Below are 16,484 nucleotides of genomic sequence, written 5' to 3'. Positions count from 1 at the left end.
TTAGATCAACTTCCGGTTTACATTCTAGTTTCACTTTACACACATGTCAAATGGATAACTGAGTGGTGTTAAATTGTAACTGCAGAGCGGAGAGGATGAAAACTCTGATCTTGGACGTTCAAAACGAACAGAATCCGAAATTCGTTTTAGAAATTAATGTAACTATTTTTGCTGATCTTTAACATGTTTAATGATAATCATAACAGCTGCATAAAGCAAAATCATTCAACAACTGTAGAAAACGTATAATGACTTGTATATATCTAATTTCTCCAAATATTCTTTTAGGTTATCACTAAATTTTTCTACTTTGTTTATATGCTCTTCATGTTAGCTGCAGAACTGCAGCGTTATGGTTTTATATATATTATATATATATAATATATATATATATATATTAGTTTTTGACTTTCAGCAGCTACTCTCCATGTATACACTACAGTGAACCTACATATCTGATTGTTTTACAGGAAGCCGACCCTATCCCAGATAAATATGATATTGTTGTCCAGGTGAAGGCATGCGCATTATCATCGCCCAATTTCAAGGTAATCAATTGACTGAGGTAGCCAGACATGATCATTTGAATTGATTAAGTAGCCAAGTTTAAACCATCTTTCTAGAGTTCAGGGAACCTAAGTTCAAATTTTGGTCTGATGGTAGGACACCTTATTAATAGTTTTAGAGTAATAATGGGCTTAATTTATAGTTGGGTGATTGCAGTTCTTCTTTCCCTGTCTTTCTTTACACCATGACATACAAAAACTAATGTCACTTGCATAGAAACTTTCCAGAACAGTGAAGGTTTGATGTTGTCAGATGTCAAGCATTAGAAGAGGAGGAATGTGGTAGACTGGTAGCTTAATTAGCAGTGAGCAGTAAGAATCTCAGTAGGTAGGAATGTGGTAGATAGGTAGCTTAATTAGCAGTGAGCAGTAAGAATCTCAGTAGGTAGTGGAGGAATGTGGTAGATAGGTAGCTTAATTAGCAGTGAGCAGTAAGAATCTCAGTGGGTAGTGGAGGAATGTGGTAGATAGGTAGCTTAATTAGCAGTGAGCAGTAAGAATCTCAGTAGGTAGAAATGTGATAGATAGGTAGCTTAATTAGCAGTGAGCAGTAAGAATCTCAGTAGGTAGGAATGTGGTAGATAGGTAGCTAAGCCAATGCATGTAGTAATTCAATATGTGGGGGTAAGGTATCTTAATCTCTGACTCCTGTTATAGAGAATCAGGTGGCCATGTTCATATCTTGTCCTTCACATACTCTCCTAGGAATGAATAGGAATTATAAGTCTCCCAAAGTCTAACCACAAGGAGATGTTACAAGTACAACAACTGTGATGTATGGTCATCTTAACAAACTCACAGTGAAATTCAGGATTGAATCTGAATCTTTAATGATAAAAAGTTACTGAATTCAATTTTGATATACATGTATTTTCCAATAGAATGTATGGAGATTACCCAGGCATTTACAGACACTCTTTGGCCCACACTGTAAATGGGCAGGGACTATTTTTGCATTTGTGATGTCACAATTATTTTCCCATCTCTTAATGACATCACATACATGTATATGGCATTTGTTGTCACAAATGTCTGTTTGAATTAGCAGTTACAAATGTTGTAAGGATATTATTGACCAGAAATGCAGAGGAATTCCATTCATTTGAGTTGGAAAAAAATGTATTTGCATTAAAATATGTAATGAAAGGTTATTGACTGAATATCTGTCTTGCAAGCTAGGTCTGCTTTATCATGCAAAGACCTTGCACAGGCATATTTCCCTATATTCAGTCAATGACCTATAGTTAGGGTCAAATACATGTATGACTTTTTTGGGGTAATTTGAATAACAAATCTTTCTGCTGTTGGTAGGTTCTTTCAGATGTCTATAAAAAGTATCCTCGCAGCCGCTACATTGTGGGATATGAGGTGGCTGGTATCGTCACTCAGAAGGGAACTGGTGTCAGTAATGTAACTATTGGAGATTCAGTTGTTGGTTAGTCATCCTTTATTTACACATATCAAAATACACCTTAGTCTAGAAAATAAGTAATTTCTTAGTGCATCCTTTTTCAACAATTTACATGCAGTTTCAGACTCAGAGTTGTGAGTAAAAAAAAAAAGTATATATAATTATATATTTATATACAGATGCATGTGAAATAATAAACTTTTTAGTATTTCGTTCAGATTTAACTATGATTATGATGATTCAAATATCTTCTGAGATTTCTATTTTTATATGCAGGTATTGTTTCCTTAGGAAGTCATCATTCAGGATGTGGGGAGTATTGTTTGTTATCAGAGTATGACGTTGGTAAGCATTTCTCAGGTGAACATGTACAACACATAATGTTAGTGCATTCATAGTTTATAGCCTTTTGGTAAATCCATTGTTTGCCTGTTCATAAATACTGCCAAAATATGATTTTATATAAATATTATAGATAGAAATACTGAAAGAGATAATTTATAATTAAGTCAAGTCTATGATTGCACTAAATTTCAAAATATGCAAAAATAAGTATGCATACCAGGCACGGATCCAGGAATTGCAAAAAGTAGGCAGGTGGTCTGGGGGCTGCACTGAGGCCCTCTTTGGGCCCAGATGCACCTCCCCTTAAATCCGCAACTGCATACAGTAACAAATTGAATCTACAGGAGGCCTAATCTTTATGCATTTTTTTCACTCAGCTTGCTATATGAAATAATCTTACTTCAGATTCAAAAAGTAGAATTTAAAGATGCCATAATTAATTGAGACTTAAGTTAAGCTGAATATTTGAATTGTTTTGTCACAACTAGAACATAAAAGATAAGCAGGATAGTATTGAGTGTTAAAAACTACTGGACTGACAGAGGTTATGTACTGATGAACTTCAGTTTCTAGAACACCAGTATCAATGATTATGGATATGTTAAAGTGAGCTGGAAGTCCCAACTACTTCTTTATGTATTTTAGCCTCAATATCTTGAATCCTTGGATATCTTGATGTTTTTTCTTGGTTCCCTTGAGTTTGATATTACAAGGTTTAACTGTGTGTCATTGATTTCAGTGAAGAAGCCAGACCGCCTGAGCTATGAGGAGGCAGTAGCAGGCATTGGAGATTGCCTGAAGGCATTCACTGCCTTATACTACCAGGCCCATGTCTGTAGTGGAGACACAGTACTCATCATAGATGGGGCCTCGTCATTTGGAAATGTTGCCATACAGTTAGCTAGTCAATGGGGAGCAAAGGTGGTCAACTGTGAGGGATAAAGTATTACAATGCATGAGTGTACTAGTATTACAAAGTACAAAAATCATAATCTTAATTGAAATATTCACATATTAAACATTTACATGTACTAGAATATATTTTGAAAATCAAAAGCAAGATTTACAGTTTCTGGATCTTGGTTTCAGGTGATATCTACTGCCAGTAGTAATGAGGAGAGAGGCATCCTGGAAAATCTGGACACTCCAATAGGTACAGCTAGTTAAATTGATACAAGTACTTGTAGTGTGCATGTTAATTTTTACAGACACATGCATTAAATTAAAAGTATAGGTAGTTCATTTTTTTTAAACATATAATCAGTTTATATAAAATTATACTACTTCTGCTGGAAAAAGGTTGCCTGTATATGTATCTTGAATTTACATGTATATAAGTATATTTCAGGTCTTTTATTTCATTTTTAAAATATATTATTTACAGTAAATTTTGAAAGCTTAAATCTTTTTATGACTATGAAAATCTTTGGGATAGACCTTAAAAGTGAAGGCTATTTTCACTGTGCCTACATATTTCACAAAAGTAATGCAGAGAGGTTGCTTTGTACATGTTAGGAAATAATTGAGCTACTGTATATGGCTGAATATAATATGCACTTTTTTCCCAAAATAATTTTCTGTGAGAAAGGGGTGCGTATTTTACACCACAATGGGATTTTGATACGTTTTTTCTTTCATGTGAAACACGGCTATCATACGCACATACCGTAATATTACCTAGAGACTTGTGCAATTTCTTGCTGTTTATTGCCGTATTTAAAACTTCGGAAAGTTATTGTTGGAATGTAGACTTGTTAAAAATGTTATATTTATAACCTTTTGATAGTTAAATTAAAAGCAAGTTAAAATTAATTTGAGCTGCATGTTCATCGTCTCCGTGTAGGCCGACATTAACGATGTTATAGATGTTCACACATTCCTTTGCCACGTGCTTCCGTAATCATAGTACACATGTACCTAATCAGTCAGACACTCGGTCAAAAAAGTAATAAGTCATTTTTTAATGAAATACAATAAAATAAAATTTTATTTTAGGTTTTAAATAACTCAGTGAAAATTCATTTCAACATAAACACCCCTCTATACGTCCTAATGAATGGAAGCCAATGTTGTGAACATGTGTGCTTGTCACTTGATAATTATTACCCCTCAACACCCCTCCAGGCAATTCAATTGTTTACCGACTCCAAAGCATTGTTTTTACAGTTAGAGCACTGATTATTTACTGCCCTTATTAATGGCTTTGATTATTATCTTTGTTAAAAATCGGGGGTTGGTTAATGATCTTTCGTATGTATAAGTGTGTGTTGATTACGACACATTAAACAGTTAAACGCTTGTTTAATGTAATTTTACTTTATCTTATATCGGCCTCGAGTTAAAATGGTTGAGAGTTAAAACAGGAAATATGAAGCATGTTGAAACTTAAGTTTATCATTTACTCGTGCTCTGTAGAAAATAAGATATCCACGAAGATTACCTCGATGTATGAAGACATATATCCCAACTTTGTACATCATTTTTCACAGCTTTGGAGGTGTGTTGATCACTACACTTTATACGCTTGTTAAATTTTGATTTTATTTTTATAACATCAGCTATTTATTTGAATAATTAATTTCAAGTTCAAAAGAAGAAAATCGTAGTCTATGAATATTTTGATGTTGCAATATCGCTTGCCCTGTTAAAATTACATAATTTTCAACATGATTACCTTAAACTAAAAATAAATATGACAACTGTTAAACTTGCAACAATATCTCGTGCGTTGTTGAAATAAAATTATTTCCACAAAGAATAGTTAGAATACGGCGATGTATAATTTCAATATCACCGTTTGCTAAAAAAAAAATTAATAATAAACTCTGTTAATACTTTAATGCAACATTATCTCGTGCTTTGTTAAAATAAATAATATCCTCCAGATTGCCGCGATATGGAAAGTCAAGATTAAAAAATAAAAACGTATTTGAATAAAATATCATGTTCTGTAAATTTTCTGCTCTTTATCTCCGTGCCGATTTTCATAGCAAATTACCGCGATTTTCAAAAGTTCAGAACACCGCTTGGTAAAATTTTCTGCTGCGTATAATACAACCGAACTGCGTTTTTTCCCCCAGTTTCAGGCTCAAAAAGGGGGTGCGTATTTTACACCAATGCGTATTATATTCGGCCAAATACGGTAGTACATGTAGTTCCTCCTCATAACATAATATACTCAACAATTTCCATATCTGTAGTACCATGTTTTAAACAATTATTGATAAATCATGATGCCCATATATAACATTTACATTTTTTGATTGCTTAATTATTTTTCTAATTTTAAATCTTGTTTATCAGCTCAGATAATTGACCTTGACCAAAGAAGTAACATCCTGGTCAGCAGTGTGATGGAGGAGACGGGGGGTGTGGGGGTGGATGTTGTCATTGACAATGGAGGTATACACAAAAATTATAATGAGACATATCTCATTCACATGTAACTGATAGAGATAGACAAAAAGGAGGTTCTAAGTTCTTGAATCTCATGTGCTGTCATGTTTTTATTTTAGTGCGACAATTCAATGATGAAGAAGATCAAAAAATAGTGGGAGAAAATTTAAAATATCCCAAACCACATAAACATGATGTCATTTCCTGTCTAGGTGCCTCTGGGAAATGGATCACACAGCAGCCAGGCCTCCAGGTACAGAATACATGTTAAAACATACAACATTTGATTTATGTATTATATCGAAATTCAATTATAAAATATTATGAATAAATGTCCTTCTTTCTAAATACAGATGCTCTATAGTATCACACTTAATTTGCATATGCCAAGCATTGCATGGTAATCAAAGTTTACTAAGCTACATTTTTATTGATGAATGTTATCTAAAAGTGAAGACGAAGTCTCACACTAAATGAATGATCAGGTAATTAACACACATCCTTGATGCACATGAGTGCAAGTTTGGTTTTGGTAAGATTTATAGTCTCGGGAGAATAGACTTGCTTAATTTCTTTGTTTCAATCACCTGGAAAATGTAGGTAAGATCATCCAGGTAGGTCAGATGCTGCAAGTAAAGAATGTCTGGTAAAAATGCATCCTTATAGACGCATCATCCATGCAAGTTTGGTCCAAGTAGGCTTTTTAGTTACTTGGAAATAGACCAGTTTCAAAAACCTGAATTTGATCTCTTTTTGGGAAAATGTAGGTAAGATCCAGTATCTGAAGCATGCCTGATAGTGTGCATCATTAGGGCTTTTAGTTACTTGGAAATGGACTTCCTCCTAAAACTTATAACCAGAACACCAAGCTGATGTTTTGGGGGTTTAGCAAAAAACTCATTTTGACTTCGTCAAGGTGATCTAAAAATGAAAGCATTCTTAGAAATATGGTGGCAGATGTAGTTCTTTTTATAAATATAGTGGAAGATGCAACATTTAAAATGCTTTAACATTTATTTTACCAGTACATATAATTTCAGTTACTTTGATATACCGGTATTGAATGCAAACTATATGATTGTCATGGAGACATTTACCACATTTATATTACATCTTTCTGATCAGCAAACATGTACAACCATGTAAATCATTTTCCTTGTATGTTCTTTCTGATTCATAATAAATACATGTATCATTTCTTTTGTTTCCTGAAGTTGGATCCACCTGATTGCCAGCGATTATTTCTCCGAGGAGGGAGTGTTCACTTCCTGTTTGAGAATATATGGACATTAGCATACTCACAACATGGCCGATTTCAGCGTTAGTATAACCAATGTCAGGGTATATTTCATGTCAAATCTCATTTGTACTTCTCCTTACTAGGGCTTTAAAATAAAATAAACATTTACCTTATGTCTAGTATTCATACTTGAGAATTCAGATCTGATTTTACAACATAGTATACAGAGAGATTTTATTTGTATAGACACACATGCACTAGGTTTCAAGAAACAATGGTGTATTGTTGATTTTTTGCCAATTTAATTAAAATAAAATCCTCATCTACATGTATGATCGTTAAACAAAGTAATTTAAATTAGATTGATTCCTTCTGAAATTATTTTAATGCTCTGTAAAATGCAGCAGCTGTCTCCCTTTGATCTAAATTCTTTGCTATCATCTTAATTATTCAACAGTCAGAAGTATTTACTGATGTATCAAAATATGTTTTGTAGACATTCTCCAGGATGCAGTGGAAAAACTTGAAAGGGGGGTTGTCAAGTAAGTATACTGAAAAATAACCTGATTAAAATCCAGTGTTTCTGACATCAACATGCACCCCCCCCCCCTCTCCCTCCCTTTTTAAAAAGTGTGACATATCTTTTTATTACTTTGGTTACAACTTTAAGATCTGCATTAGGTTTAAACTTCATAGCTGTCAAGACTTCACAAAAAAGTATTTAATAATTAGATAGATTTACAAATCTGACATTGTATGAGGTTATAAGTATCTTGTTGTTTTGTGTACTTAATGTGTCAAACATGGACTGTTTGAGACAATTACCAGTACCAAGCATAATTTTTATGGTATATCTGGCTTCTATTTTCGATTTTTATTTTTGCATTCTATCTGAGGTATAAAATGAAGTCCTACATGGACCACCTTTGCTGGAATGATGCATCAAGGAATACATGTACTAGATTTAAGAGACTAGGTTTCTACCCAGACCAACCTGTATTATCAGTTGGACAAGCGATTACCGATTTTTTTTCTTTAGCAAATCCAGTCTCAGTTAACTACTAGTCCCAGCAATACCACACTTGCATGGATGATGCATTAAGGGATATGTCTACTACTGGTTTTGATGCTGAATTTGGCTTTGTAGTATTTTTTATGTATGAGTGTCCAGGTTCAGCATATATGGACTATATTGTTTAGAAGAGTAGCCAGTGAATGTTTTTTGGAGCAATCCCATTCTCAAGTATGCACATCTATAAATCTTAACAAGACTAAACTTGCATGAGTGATGTGTTTAAAGATGCATGCCAACAATATATTACTTCAGATCTGATCTTAAATGACCTTTTCTCAGTAAAGCTGTAAGCCCAACCTGGATCAAGCTTGCATAACTCCTTTGTGTGAATAATAAAAATAATGCTTGCATACTTCCTTGCATATGTAACTCCTGATTTAGATGATATGTACATGTATTTATAGATGTGTAACTGAAGCCATTAGTAAATTTAGATTTAGGTATCATTAAAACATTCAAGTTCAATATCAATGATTTTTATAGGTGCAAGATATCAAAAACAATCACCCTTGACAGCGCAGTTGATACCATGAAGAATCTACAAGACATTCGCACAGGAAAACTTGTTGTGAAAATATAACCTACCACCTGTGAGGAGACATTCACACAGGAAAAGTTGTAAAATTTAATCTACCATGTGCAAAGACATTGGCACAGGAAAAGTTGTTGTAAACATTTAATTTAACACTTGGGGAAAAAAAAATTATCTCTTTATAGGTAACAAGGAATCTGTATCTCTTATGCAAGTGCCCTAAAGACCTTGTCTGTCAACTTGTAAAATGCAATGATTCAAGAAAAAATAAACCTGGTTAAACAAAACCATTTACCAACTTTAGTCTCAGTATTGAAAGTCAAGATTACTTTCAACATTTAACATGTTCTCATTGACCCAATAAACAGGTAGAAAATTGACATATTCTTAGCTGGATTAGCTTGATGAAAATTCAAGATGAGAATATTCATAAGAGCATTAGAGTCTCTGTACATCTTTGTCATTTCTCCAATAATATACAATGCTTGTCATCATTTTTTTTTTAATGTGAATTAATGTATTCCAGTTTGAGTATGAATAATAAACAATAGAAAACCTTGTGTCTTTCAGTTTTATTAACTTCACAATACAGGATCTGAGGTAATAAAAAAGGAGTGAAACAGTTAACAGGTATAGAACAAGAACAATGAATATTTACACCTAAGTCACTGACGTTTAGAAGCTGCACATGTGCATGGGCTGCTATCAAGTACACCAAAAAGAGTGCAACTTATTTTAAAAAGGGGACATAACTCAAAGCATAAAAATAACACTGAAAATATTGGCATTTTGACTGGTATACCAACCTGTCCCTGTCTTGGGTTTATTGATTTAATGTATTTTTATCCAACATTTTGCATAGCATAACTTCATAACACGTTTATATAAACAGAACAAACTGAGGCCTCTTTAAACATCTCTTAGGCCACTGCAAAAACAAAAGGGTAATCAATTCTCTGCTATAAAAATACAAATGTAAGGAGAAAATGTAAAACTACACCACCACATCTCCAAAGGCATGTCTACAACAACCACCAATATTTAAAAAGCTGAATGATTTTCTGGAATGGAAAACCAGGAGCAGATTTATTTATATCTGCTAAATTGCCATTATTCCTATAACAAAGTAAAATACTATAAAATTACCAACAACATTGGAGACAACAGAATTCAAATCTTCATTTTTCTCTCCTTTTTTTTGGTCTCCAACTTAATTCTCTCATAATGCACCAATTTATGTCTGTCATTTCTCACAAAATACACTTATTCATTTCTTTTCAAACATATCTTATGTTTGAGTTAGAATTGTACAACTTGCAGTCACTTAGAAGGGTGTAAAAACCTCCCAACAATACAAATAGGAGATGTAAACATTTCAAATGTGCATTCTATCATAAAGCCAGTCACTGATAGATGTAACAAGAGTACCTTATTATATTTTTGTGCAACATAAAAAGGTGTTTGTCCAGGTTTATAAATGAATGAAAAAAGGTATTAAAAAATGAACATGGAGAGATTAAAATCATGTTAGCTATTTATAGCTTTGTACACATGCACTCAATGTCAAATCACTCAAACAACATGGAAATGTGAACAGCAATGGGAAGCAGTCAGTTCATTAGAATTATTGTGTCTTTCTTTCCCTGGGTTTCCAAGACTTCAGAAGTTGATATGAAAAGTATATACCAAATCCATGAACCTGAATTGCTATAAAAAGAAATAAATAGAACACAAGAACTGCAGGGTATCCAAAAAACTGTCCAGTATATTTCTTCTCATTCAGATATGCATACAAGTCATCACTTTGTTCAATAAGTCCAAAGATCACAGGAAGAAGACCAAAAAGTATGGATCCCACTACATACTGCTTCAGAAGTTTAATATCATTTTTTGCCATGGATCTCCACCCTACCAATATTGCCATTGTGCACACCATCCAAGCATACTCCCAGGGTCGAGGTGGTGGAAAGTTCCACTTTCTGAGTGATGACACTGGTCCAATACCAAGGAATGAAGTCAGCCCAGGAAGGACTCGTACAAACATCAACAAACTCAGCACAATGTGAGTAATTAAGTCTGTCCGTAGTCGGGACTTGTTCAAAGAGCTACAATGATAATGTATCCAATAAATACTAGTAAACATAGTTAAATATATGTGCACATTTACAACCATAGATTTTTGGGCTTAAATGCTCACAGTCACTTATGAAGCCCCACCATGATTAGAATAAATTTAAGTCTATACATGTAAGGCCATTTTCACAAAAGTTTTGTGTTTTCTGATCCACTATTTTAAATAGTGGATCAGAAAACACAGAACTCATTTTGAAAGAAGGAAAAAAATGATTCTATTTTCATAAGTTTTTAATTAATTGTTTTTATTGATTATCTACCCTAACCAGAGAACATAATCTCTTTTCTTCAAAGTTGATTTTCATTCCTCAGAGGATGCCTTTTGGAAAATTTGTGGCACAGAGGTTTTGAAGATCTTCACAAGTATAAAAAATTGGAAATTGATAGAAATACATAGTTTATACATATGGTCAAACACACATTCACACCATATCCGAAAATTTTTGATCAGAAAGGCTCACTTGAGCTCAAGGTGAGCTATAATTCATATTGATATTAACAAAGAATCCCAAAATATATGATGTATATTAATAATTGTCAAGTAGCCCATTTGTTACATTATGAATGCTGTAGACAATAGTGTTTTACCCAAAGATGCCCCCCCCCCCCCCCCATGAAATATGGTCTAGGAGAATTAGGTATTCTGAATACCTAATTCTCCTGGACCATGAAAATATGGTAAATTAAAGGTTATATCAAACAAAATGTTTTCTTCATTGTGTTGCTGAAAAGATAAATCTTTCCCTCCTGCTGTTATAAAACTGTTTTACATCAATACGGTAGCAATGACTCAAAATACACGAATATGTTATTTGTCTTGTGACAAATCAAAGTACTGTGTATCAGTTTTTTTAAATGTAACTTCGATACTTTAATAACTTACTCTTTCATCCATGGTGCACTATTAAACATTCTCACAGTAAATGTAACTTCTCCAAAAAACTACTTGTACATGTCTTCAGGTAGGTAATGAGGTAAAATGGGGAGAGAGTTTGCTAGAACATGCTCAAGATGCTGCGAATTATTCTATTTACACTCTGGAAAAAGACAGACTCCCATGTTACATCAGAAATGTGTTAACAGATCTTTGACCTCATACCTAAATTTATATTGCCAGGCAACACTTTCTCTGTGCCAGTGATCGCTCCCGTCCGTGCCGACAGGTCGAGGTCCATATTTGGAAGCCATGCCACCGGTTCTGCTGTCTCTCTGCGAATGCAACGTTTCACTTGCCGGGAAAACCTCTTCCGGTTGCCACTTAGATCATCAGCGATACAAATTGAAAATAAAATCATCGGCGATTTATGTTGTATTTACTAACCCTTATATCACTGAACTTTTTTGATTTATTTTTTAGAAGAGTTACTGGATATTTTTTTTATCCAATTCGAAAAAAAATTCTTTTTTTAAATTGACATAGGGGATGTAAACAAGAGTGGACTTGTTGACGAATTTTCTGATTATTTTTGTCGAGATTGCTTTATTGATCTTTAAAGTTTTCAAATGAGTTTATTCAAACCATCTCATGTTTTTGCCAATCTACCAGATACAGCATCAGAATTAAACAAGATGAATTCATTAGCAAACGATGAAAACCAAATTACAGAGGCCAAAATTGACAATCGTGTTATCCAAGTTTCCTCTGTCGGAGTTGTTACATTGCCACCTGACAGGTGCAGGCTCACTATCAGAATAACATCAACAAAAGAAACCGTAGCAGATGTGAAAGAGAGCACCACAAGAAGACTAGATTACATCATACAGACGCTTCACAATCACTCTGTGAAGGTACATGCATGTATAGATCTAAGTGATACTTTTTTTCACTTTAGTAATGTACAACATTATTTTATTATACCCAGCATATGGTATGGAAGTCCAGACTGCAATGTTTCTAGTGCACCTGTATTTAATTCCTTCTTAAGTCTTATGTATAACTTTAATGCTCAGAGTTTCCAAAAACCAAATATTTCTATAGTCACTTGATGTGTTTTACCAGTCCGAAGCAAATTCTATCAGTCCAAATAAATTCTAGTATAATTCTTGAGGTAACTCAAAAGAAAGTGGCATTGATTGGGACTAGTCATGTTATTTCACCTGAAAGTATACATCAAATTGCTGCAGAACATCAATTCTGGACCTTGGAAGTACTCAAATTGAACATGTTGAATGTGTATAAATGTTTCTGCAGAATGGTTACACCAATATTGTGAGACATCACAATAGATCAGACTACAGTAAATTCGTAGAAGAAAATTAATGTACATGCTAAAAGCTTGTTTGAAATTATGATAAAAAGACAAAGATGAACCTTTTGAAGAGAAAATATGTTCAATTCTGTTTGAACTCATTAGGGGGTCAGAGGTCATAACGTGACCAAATTACATGGTGAGATGATATCTTGCCTGCACATTTCTGTCACAGTGAAACTGCTATCAGAAATTCTAACTCGATAGTGATGAAAAAGATAAAATAATTGAAACATATGGATGTTTATCATTCTAATTAAAGATGTTCATTAGATCTTCCTTCAGTGTGAAGAATGTTTCAAATTGAATAATATAATTAGCCTAAAATTGTGCTTACCTTTTTAACCCGAAATTCCTTTGTAGGTATTTAAACTGAAACAGACGATACTACTGCTTTTGACTTAACATATATAAAGAATTAGTAAAATTCAGTTCACTTTATTGACAATTACCATGTCGGCATACAGTCATGAACAATAATAACATAAAACAAATTAGCACGATTGAATACATATACAAAGTGACAAATGTGAGGTAAACAAAATGATGTAGAGTATATTCGCATATTTCTTAGTATTCATTGCTGACTTTCTTTTCTGGTGTCAAAGCACTTTTTCAAAAAACAACATATCCTTCTAGTAGTTGTAATATTTGTAGGATTGACAATTTTTCTAATGGGATTATCACTAGTATATGTGTTCACATTAAATATATCAGTATAATTGCATCTAAATTGGTCATACTTTGAACAGTATAGAACAAAATGTTTTTCATCTTCAATAAATAATTTACATGAATAGCATAAACGTTTTTCTCTAGGAATAGGGGTTTACAGTATCTACCCGTTTCAATATACAATAGTAAGATTATTGTTAGTAGCGATCATTGTTCTTTCATTATAAACAGAGATTTCCTGAACTGGACTGCAGAACGTCTACTGAGCCCATCGGGCTTCACAGGATTTGATCATGTAACCAACCAGGTTCATTTCCCAGTGAACTTTTTAACATTGTTGTTTATTTCTTAAATATTCACATAAATTTTCATACTGTACATGTAACAATTCTATATGTAGGACTCGGACATACAGATTAACAAGACAATGAGGCGATCAGACTCGATGTACCAAATGGATGTTGAAGTAACAGCTCTCTTCATAGATCTTCACAAATGCCAGAATGTGTCCAATCTTCTAGTGGAGAAACTTGACCCTACAGTGACTGTGTGTTTACCAGAGTTTTTTCATTCTTCTGTCACTCTCCAGAACTTAAGGTTAGTAATTTAATATTTGGTACATTTCACTGTTTGTGTCTGATTGAAATAGCATTGAAAAAAATGTTTTTCATAGTATTACTAGTATTGTGTATTTTTATTCCAGACAACAAGCTAGTTTACTTGCCATTCATAATGCCAAACAGAAAGCTCAGGAAATGGCCCGCTTCGTGAACCAGTCTGTTGGCCGTCCAATCAGCATTAAGGAATTAGAGAACAAAGAATGGCAGGGGACAGAGGAATCCCCCGATGAATTTAACACCCCCAGGACTTTACAACAGAAAATGAATAATTCAAGTGTTACAGTCTCAAGCAAAATATCTATTACATTCGAACTGAAACCAAAAGTGAAAAAATTGGGACCAGATGCAAAGAGCTAGCATTAATCGCACCATAGCATCAAATTGTTGGATTTTTATTGTTTAGTTTGTTATTATTTTGCACCTGTGATATAAATATAGATCTGAAAAAGGACCAGATGGATCGTAAAAGAGAGTGTTAATATTTTTTTTACTTTAAATCTTCTTCATGAACTGAATAATGACTTTTAAAGATTGCTTACACTTGAGTTTAATTTTGTAAAATTTTATTTATTTTTTTATATATATATATGATAGACTTCTTTAACTTCTATAAATTCAGCTCTTAGCTAAAAATGAATAAATGAAATACTAATTCTATTAACTTCAGTTTTAAGCAGATGAGAAGTCATTCAGTGTCATTCAATGACTGAATTGCTAGAGTTTTGATCTACAGATATAATATAGATATGAAAATGATTTAGAAAACCATATTCATTGTATTTTAGTGGATTAACATTTGATGGTTTCGATGCCATTTCAAGTCATTTTGAATATAGTAGTTAATAAGTTACATGCACTCTCAATAAGTACACATACTAGTACATGTATTCCTAGCCTGAGCTAATAACAGGGATCTTTAATCTTATCAGATAGACATTTGTATATAGAAAGTTGAATAATAGAGTTGAATTTGAAGCATATTTTTTTCCATAGCAAAGGTGGCTTTAAAAAAAAAAATTGTGATATTATCAGATATGTACAAAATGTCTTTTGATGATTTTTTTTTTTTTTTACACTTTGTAAACCCTAAAATATAAAGTCAGACTCTGTACAATTAATGCCCCCCCCCCCACCCCCAATGATAAATACATGGCAAAGATTAAGTTTAGTGATATAAAAAGTTTTATTTTGCATTTACACACATAATTTTTATTTAAAAAATTAAAGCTATGGGAAGTAAAACCATGTTTTGTAATCCAGTACTCCTATTTCTTTTCTATCCACAGGCGTACCAGTGTACATGATATTAGCTTGATTAGGGAAACCCCCCTTTTTGTTTCGCTATTCTTTAAAATGCATTACTATTCTATCCAAATTATATTTGAATCTTAATGTTTAAAGGGGAAAAATCCCTTCCGTTAGTTACTGCACAATTAAGGCGTTGCTACTGGAGTGTTAAAATATTAAAAAAAAATACAACTAATATGCGTTGTTTTAGTCGTTAGTGTAGGAATTTTTACACCCGAGAGCAAGCTCCTGTGATCACGGCATACTTTTGATATTTCCTTACATATGCTATTTAGTATTATGTAGAGTCTCGTGAAGTCCCAATCTCCCTTATATCTTGTAGAATTGCCGTTCGTTCCTGTCTCGGAACGTAGAGAGTGGTGAAGTCTTAGCTGTAGATCTATAGCTCACTAGTCTTAATGTTAACCCTAATTTTTCTGACCAGTGAGCTAAGCTACGCAGCTGCATGCAGTGCAGGTCATTAGCCTGGTACCCGAGGCCTTCCAAAGTCCTCGGGTAAAAGGATATGCAGGTCATTAGAGAATATTAGTATTTTAATTTGCAGACATTTTTTGTTAAGCCCAGTATCATGTTGGGTTTATTAGAGTACAAAAATGAGAGCGTGATTTACATCAGACGGCGAAGTATTTACAATAAGCAATGTTCGAATATTGTGAAACAGCAAAAATTATAATTATATAGATTAAATAATTAGAGATGAAGTGTAGAGTAAAATGTATATAATTTCATTCCACGATGGTTCATCTTTAAACATTACATATGAAAATTTTCTTGCGTGTGTTTGATTTTAAATTCCATATACGTACAATGGGTTTGTAATTTCATTATAATTCCTTATCTCATACGTTCAGTTTTCTACATGGAAGAAAAATGTTTGATATTAAATTAGGTTTAAGTAATATCATTATCTTCAAAAGATATTTTACCCATAATT

General features: G+C 33.2%; 3 protein-coding genes across 4 annotated transcripts; 2 read left to right on the top strand and 1 right to left on the bottom strand.

The window, feature by feature from the left end:
* The first annotated feature begins 52 nt into the window (after nucleotides 1–52).
* Nucleotides 53–9,125, top strand: LOC133185250 (quinone oxidoreductase-like protein 1). Its single transcript, XM_061320355.1, has 11 exons — nucleotides 53–158; nucleotides 471–548; nucleotides 1,878–2,001; nucleotides 2,254–2,322; nucleotides 3,062–3,243; nucleotides 3,412–3,475; nucleotides 5,626–5,724; nucleotides 5,838–5,971; nucleotides 6,933–7,038; nucleotides 7,455–7,500; nucleotides 8,517–9,125. The coding sequence occupies exons 1-11, from the start codon at nucleotides 96–98 to the stop codon at nucleotides 8,611–8,613; spliced, it is 1,062 nt and encodes a 353-aa protein (XP_061176339.1). The 5' UTR covers nucleotides 53–95; the 3' UTR covers nucleotides 8,614–9,125.
* LOC133185251 (protein jagunal-like) lies at nucleotides 9,123–11,948 on the bottom strand. Of its 2 annotated transcripts, none has more exons than XM_061320356.1 (2): nucleotides 11,798–11,948; nucleotides 9,123–10,670 (listed from the first exon to the last, which is right to left on the bottom strand). In XM_061320356.1, exons 1-2 carry the CDS (start codon nucleotides 11,884–11,886, stop codon nucleotides 10,190–10,192), a joined length of 570 nt encoding a protein of 189 aa, XP_061176340.1. In that variant the 5' UTR covers nucleotides 11,887–11,948; the 3' UTR covers nucleotides 9,123–10,189. The 2 variants fall into 2 exon arrangements, with proteins under 2 accessions (XP_061176340.1, XP_061176341.1); XM_061320357.1 differs by lacking the exon at nucleotides 11,798–11,948 and adding an exon at nucleotides 11,582–11,760.
* A 177-nt stretch (nucleotides 11,949–12,125) lies between these two features.
* Nucleotides 12,126–14,827, top strand: LOC133185842 (interleukin-1 receptor-associated kinase 1-binding protein 1-like). The gene is made up of 3 exons (XM_061321132.1): nucleotides 12,126–12,486; nucleotides 14,023–14,219; nucleotides 14,326–14,827. Exons 1-3 carry the CDS (start codon nucleotides 12,202–12,204, stop codon nucleotides 14,597–14,599), a joined length of 756 nt encoding a protein of 251 aa, XP_061177116.1. The 5' UTR covers nucleotides 12,126–12,201; the 3' UTR covers nucleotides 14,600–14,827.
* The last annotated feature ends 1,657 nt before the right edge of the window (nucleotides 14,828–16,484 follow it).

Source organism: Saccostrea echinata, unplaced genomic scaffold (assembly GCF_033153115.1).
Source record: "Saccostrea echinata isolate AGI-Se365-2 ecotype Australia unplaced genomic scaffold, CSIRO_AGI_Sech_v1 ptg000012l, whole genome shotgun sequence".
Lineage (NCBI taxonomy): Eukaryota > Metazoa > Mollusca > Bivalvia > Ostreida > Ostreidae > Saccostrea > Saccostrea echinata.
The sequence above is the reverse complement of the archived record's forward strand: the minus strand, read 5'-3'. Positions and strand labels throughout refer to the sequence as shown.

Excerpts from the sequence above, each read along its gene's own strand:
- LOC133185250 (XM_061320355.1), top strand. The coding sequence starts at position 96 with ATGAAAACTCTGATCTTGGACGTTCAAAACGAACAGAATCCGAAATTC. Across the intron at positions 2,002-2,253 it reads TATTGGAGATTCAGTTGTTG|GTATTGTTTCCTTAGGAAGT; the intron begins GTTAGTCATCCT and ends TTTTATATGCAG. Across the intron at positions 5,725-5,837 it reads TGTTGTCATTGACAATGGAG|TGCGACAATTCAATGATGAA; the intron begins GTATACACAAAA and ends TTTTTATTTTAG.
- LOC133185251 (XM_061320356.1), bottom strand. The coding sequence starts at position 11,886 with ATGGCTTCCAAATATGGACCTCGACCTGTCGGCACGGACGGGAGCGAT. Across the intron at positions 10,671-11,797 it reads GCCTGGCAATATAAATTTAG|CTCTTTGAACAAGTCCCGAC; the intron begins GTATGAGGTCAA and ends TTATCATTGTAG.
- LOC133185842 (XM_061321132.1), top strand. The coding sequence starts at position 12,202 with ATGAGTTTATTCAAACCATCTCATGTTTTTGCCAATCTACCAGATACA. Across the intron at positions 12,487-14,022 it reads TTCACAATCACTCTGTGAAG|GACTCGGACATACAGATTAA; the intron begins GTACATGCATGT and ends TTCTATATGTAG. Across the intron at positions 14,220-14,325 it reads GTCACTCTCCAGAACTTAAG|ACAACAAGCTAGTTTACTTG; the intron begins GTTAGTAATTTA and ends TTTTTATTCCAG.